This window comes from Vigna unguiculata, chromosome 7, assembly GCF_004118075.2.
Source record: "Vigna unguiculata cultivar IT97K-499-35 chromosome 7, ASM411807v1, whole genome shotgun sequence".
Taxonomy (NCBI): Eukaryota; Viridiplantae; Streptophyta; class Magnoliopsida; order Fabales; family Fabaceae; genus Vigna; species Vigna unguiculata.
In genome coordinates, this window is record NC_040285.1 from 34,368,217 (window position 1) to 34,374,352 (window position 6,136).

The window sequence follows — 6,136 nt, forward strand, 5'->3', positions numbered from 1 at the left end:
ATCACAACAATTGAATATTATATAAATAAGATTTAATAGTTGTTTTTCTCTCAATTAGGTAGTCATTTATTCTTTAAATTTCATTGCACTACTTTAAATATTATTTTATTTTTAATTATACTTTTTCAAAAATTATTGAAAAAGAGAGATACTTTAAAGTACCTCATTAGGGTAAGCTTCATGAGGATTGTGGTTGAGTTGGAAGAGAAGCGTGTGTCCAGTCTCGACCCTTAGACCCAAGGTTTCTGCTGAGAACAAACCATTAGATCAGGAGACCCGGGGACAAACAACTTAAAACATTTAGATATATATATATATATATATATATATATATATATATATTGTGTTTAGTTATGAAGGAATAATCAATAATTAAATCCATTTTTTGTTCCTTTCGAACTAATTGTCGTGTGCTCTTTTTTATACAAAATGTAAGAAAATTGTGGGGTATTGGGTATTCTTTCTCATATTTTAGATGAACAAGAATATTGAGAGAAAGTAATGAAATTTTGAAAAACATATTCGTGACTTTTTAAAATGACAATGAAATTGATGTAGAAATTATCATGGTAATATATATTTTTTAAAATAGACAAATATTATGAAAAGTCAAGTTTATAAATAATAATTAGCTATAATAAATATTTTGGTAAGAATTGCAACATGTACATAAAAATGTAACTAACACTTTATTTGTTGAATAAGTGTGTCACGTTGTATGAGAGTACTACTGATTTTATTTTTATTTTTTTGACATTGAATTAGAAAAATAAAAAGAGAGGTACTAAGGAGTACCTCATTTGAAATAATGTTGGAATTGGTTGGTATGAAGAATGAGAAGCGATGGTGTCTGGTATCGAACCAAAGTTTAAGGTGCAACTAATGTATCAACCATTAAACCAGGCTCACAGACAACACATGAGGCACATTTTTTGTTTTAAGTTTACATTATACTATTAAATTATATGATGTAATAGGAATAATATAAATAATTGATACAAAACAAGTTTTGATTAAAACAAGTTTTCCTTTCAAATTATAAATATTATTATTATTAACAAAATTAAATTTCATCAACTTTTAGTATTTAATCAATTATTATATAATTAGAATGTACAAAATATCACTTATTGTAATGTAGGATTTAATAATTGTTTGATTAAAATCTTGAAAGATTATTCTAACAGTAATATCTCAAGTATTACATATTTTACACAATTAAAATGTTACTATAGATGCTGCTTATTGACATGTAGATTTAATAATTGTTTGGATGAAATATTTTGAAAGAGTACTTTAATAGTGGTATCACAAGGAAAAGAGAAAGTTTTTTTTTTTTTTTAATTATGAAGTCTTTATTGAAAAGGTAACTATTGATTAAATCAAATTAAATAAGTGATTACTTTCTTTGAAATAAGATATACTTCAAAAGGGAGCTGAATAAAAAGTTTTGATACTTTTGTACTCTATTGGAAATGATTTAAACATCAATCATCTAAATACAAGAGTAAGAGAATGAAGAAAAAAAAATATTAATTCGCCTTAAGTTTTAACTATATCTAATCATCTTTTTTAAATACTCTGAACAAGTCTCATTATACTCAAACATATTATAACCAACCACGTATTCTTATTATCATTTATACTTTCAATAAATATTCAGATATATTATTATAAAGATTAAATATATTTTTTATCCCTTAATTTTTAATGAAAATTAGAATTATTATTTTTCAAAACTTTAATCCAATTTAGTCTCTCAACTTAAAAAATGCATGAATTTAGTCGTTTTAATTAAATTTTGTTAATGTTTCATACACATTTTATGATAGCATTTGAGTTATATGCATCATTTGACATAAGTTTGTTTTAATGTTAGTTAATAAATATTAAATAAACTTAACAAAATTTGATTAAAAATACTAAATTTACGCATCTTTAAAGTTAAAAGTTAAATGACTAAATTAGATTTAAATTTTAAAGATTAATTAATTCTTATTTTTATTAAAAATTAATAAACCAAAAACATATTTAACCCTAAACTATATAAATGCATTTTATTAAGAGAATAAAAAATAAGATTCATAACTTTTACACTCTGAATAATTTTAAACTTAAATGTATAAAGTGCAAAAGTGAATGTGGTTTGAACTTATGTGTTTTTAAATTTTCAACATCCTATCTTTTTTACAGACGTTTGGGAAAATATGATAAAGGCAAAGAGAAGATTTTCATTTAACCTTTTTAATAATTATTGTTCCTTTAGAATTTTTTGGTTTTAATTTAAAAATAAACAAATTGATAGATAGGATTACTTCTTATATAGAAAGTTTTTGTTAACAATGCTCAAGATAAAGAGTAAAATATGATGGAACACGTAACGTATGCACAAAATATGTATTTTATTTTTCTATGCGTGATATGATATATGGTTTATTTGAATATAACAATATGTTTCAAACATATGCATACAAAATAACTGAATATATTTTGCTTCGTGCAATAATGCTTTTACAAAAGTAAAACAGTTGGACATTAATTTGTGTATCTAAAATTCTGTCATAATACCAAGTAAAGACATTTTATTTACACAATTCTTTTAACACAAATACGTGTTACGCGTTTCAAAAAAATTTCCTTGATAATCTTTACAGCCATTAGAGAGTCTATAAGTATCATATGATTTTAATGTTAATATCAATCATCAGGTAGGTATAAAATGGATGCTTCCAAACTTTTTTAAAAGAATCAATCCATAACAACCATCTTATATTTAAATTAAATTTTACTATTACGTATTTCAAGTAAGGAATTTCTGTAAATGACCAATCGAAGAATTAAATGCACAAAAGCGACAAAATAGAAAAAGTTAGGAGGCACTTCCTTAGATGACATGGGACACACCTTCATCAAGCCAATATATGCAACAAAAGGGTAGTGCTCTGAAATTTAATTGAAGACTACTCAGAAGTGATAAAAGATAATCCTAAAAAATAATTAAAGCCAGGACTAGGAGGACTTTTATTCCTCAAACAAACTATATTTCACTAAATTAATTAAAAGAGGAAGAGGGAGTATCTGTAAGACTTGGAAACTCGACGTCTGAACAAAACAGACATCCATAGTAAACAAATCGAACAGATGATGTATTCTAATCTTTTTTGAGTCCCGCTATTGGTATCTGGCTCAAAACCTTAGCATCAAAAACTGCATATTGTTTTTTTATCTCAATCATTGCCTTCTCACCGATTGCATCAACCTGGTCTTCGTGTTTCTCATACAGCAGTGGGAATGTGAACAGTGACAAATAGACTGTATCTCACCAAACGGATTCAGTGTTAGGAGAATACCATTGCAACGCTCTTTTAAGCATACAACATAAAGACAGGAAACAGGGGGAAGAACTAATGGAGGGAATGTATGAAGTCTTACATAGATAAAATAAGGTCAAGGCGTGGAACCAACCCCCAATAACTGAGATAACCCATAATACAGCAACAACCTGGTGACACGACAAAAGACAACTTAGTGTTGATACTATATATCAGCTCATAGTGTGTCTGAAGACAAACGTAACCACCGGATTCACACATGAGAACGAAGGGAGAAATCAACTTACGCTAAGAAACTTCTTTAAATCTCTCCCTGTTCCAATTTCCCGCAAAACAACGAAGGCTCTGTTAATTTCATTTCTTATAGCAGAAGCAGCCTCAAGAACGCAATCCTCGGGAATTACTATATGCGGGATGTGTAGTGGAGACCTAGTTCAGAAAATTTCATGACCAAATGGAGTGCACAAATCAAGATAGGAGATATATAGTGCTTTACTAATAGGAGTCAGTTTTGTATTTGATATTTCCATAAAACGTGGAGTGAATATGTAACACCGTTAAGAGAACACTTCTGATTTTTTTTGAATGATATTTTTAAGAGGGCCACCAAACTATAACTAGACGAAAACAGCATAAATAAATATAAGCATTTCACAAAGGCTTACTTGTGGATAAAGACAGATGCATTGGACCACAAGAAAAGTCCACCGAGAAACATAATCAATAAATGGCAAATAAAAGTTATCAGGTGGTATTCCATCATCTCAAAGAAAACCCAAACGGCAGTGCCAGCACCAAGTGCAATTCCTGTGCTTTTCCGATTCCTCCATAGCAAAATATCGGCAGCTGCAAAAGGGAGACATGTAATGCAACACAATGATTAGAAGAAGAGGATTTATCACAGAAAATAAATAGATTTCATTCATTAGGAGGAAATTGTTCTACGCAATGTTGAAAGATATATTCAATTCAACCCCTTCCCAAGTTCAGCTGTGGTCCAGGTTCGCACAATACTGTAGGCCATCAAAAGCCAAGGTCACATTGCAGCAATGCCGAATGATGACGCAAAAGGTCAAAAGGTTCACAAACAACCTTCAACAAAAGATTGCAATGGAGCATAAGAAAATCACTTCAAGCAATATCTTCTCTCTTTATAATTATAACATATACCAGAAAAGTCATCAAGCATTCTTCATGCTTTCCTCATTGTTATTTTTTACACTTCCATCCCCCTTTACAAGCAAACTTGTTCCAAAAGTTTCGAAAAAAATATAAAAGAAAACCCCTAGATTTCGATCAAAATCAAATTAAACACAATAACGACATAAAAACTATTATAACTTAATGTAAGATGTGAGTTTTACAAAAATAAGATAACGTTAAACTCTGATATTTCTCAACGTTACATACCAGTCAATTAAAATTCATGTAATTATCACAAAAACTCAATAACACTGAGTTATATATAACAATTTTATAATTAGATTGTAGTTTACAGAGCTAATATCTTTTAATTAATGAAATTAACAATTAGTTCATTAAATTTGTTTTACTATAACCTAGATGGCACAAGAACAAAATAAAATTTCAATATAAAACAAACATCCATCAATGTCTAATCTAAGCATTTATGGCCAGCGGGAAATGATGAAATGAATATCAAATGCTATTATCAGAACACCGCCATCAATAAGAAAACAACATCGTTATGCATCCTTCTAATGCCAGCATTAAATCACAGCCGACTCTCGAAATCAGAGTTTTCCATCGCATGCCATGGATCACAAAGCACGTGCAATAAGTGGCTGACGAGTAACGAGGAAGATAATAACGAGAAATGAAAAAGAAAATGAATGCAGATTACGTTTTCCACCGCCGAGGACCTTATGTACGGGCTGTTCCCGGCCGAAGAGGCGGTAAACGTTGGATCCGGCGGCCTTGACCGGCGGCCTATTGGAGTGGTCGTCGTCGGAATCGGAATAGGATTCGGAATCGGAGTCGTTGTCGTGAAACTTCTCTTCCATCTTTTCGACGAAGGAATCCGTATCCATTGACGCCATGGATATGCGAATAATGGGAAGAGAGAACCGAGTTTCACTGAACCCTCTCTATTTATATTTCCCGGGTTGTTGAGTCCGAGTCTCAAGCTCGGAACGGAGGTTAGGAATAAATAACGGAAATCTTCCACTTCAGTTGAACTGTTTTTCTATCTCACTTTTTTCTCTTATTTGTTTGGGTTTAAATATATATGTACATGCATCGTTACTAATGGAATAGTTATTTCATAACTTAGAAATGTTCTTGTTTTTTCTTTTAATTTCATGCACATGTCTTCGATTAAATATCTCTTAAGTACATATATTTCAGATTTTCATATATTTATTTTAGTTAAATAACGCATGCACTGCTTATGATTTTTCTTATGCTGCATTTTCTCAACCCCTTAAGTCCTACCCATTGATCTCGTTCTATCTTTTTTATCTAACAAAGAAGGTTCCAGATTCAATTTATTTTTACAGTAAAAGGGCATATATAAATATAAATCGTACCACTTCAAACCGAATTTTAATAAAAATAAAATTTTTCAACCACAATGAAAAAAAAAAAAAAAAAACTAGCTCAGATGAATTTATGTTTTTGGAAGTTGTATAGATTACTAAGGAAGTCTGTTAATTAGATCTGCACCATTTTAATATAAGTCTTACCCCCAAAATCAACTCTCTTTTTATTATTTTCCTCTTCCTATTTTTTTTTTTAAATCTTATGTTCTGGGCCTGAATTTCCATTTGATTCAATTGCCGTAA

The 6,136-nt window shown here is 29.7% G+C and overlaps 1 protein-coding gene across 1 annotated transcript; it reads right to left on the bottom strand.

Annotated features, from left to right (window-relative positions):
* Positions 1-2,882: 2,882 nt before the first annotated feature.
* Positions 2,883-5,550, bottom strand: LOC114192513 (reticulon-like protein B5). Its single transcript, XM_028082259.1, has 5 exons — positions 5,197-5,550; positions 3,998-4,178; positions 3,620-3,761; positions 3,433-3,502; positions 2,883-3,312 (listed from the first exon to the last, which is right to left on the bottom strand). Exons 1-5 carry the CDS (start codon positions 5,390-5,392, stop codon positions 3,152-3,154), a joined length of 750 nt encoding a protein of 249 aa, XP_027938060.1. The 5' UTR covers positions 5,393-5,550; the 3' UTR covers positions 2,883-3,151.
* Positions 5,551-6,136: the final 586 nt, after the last annotated feature.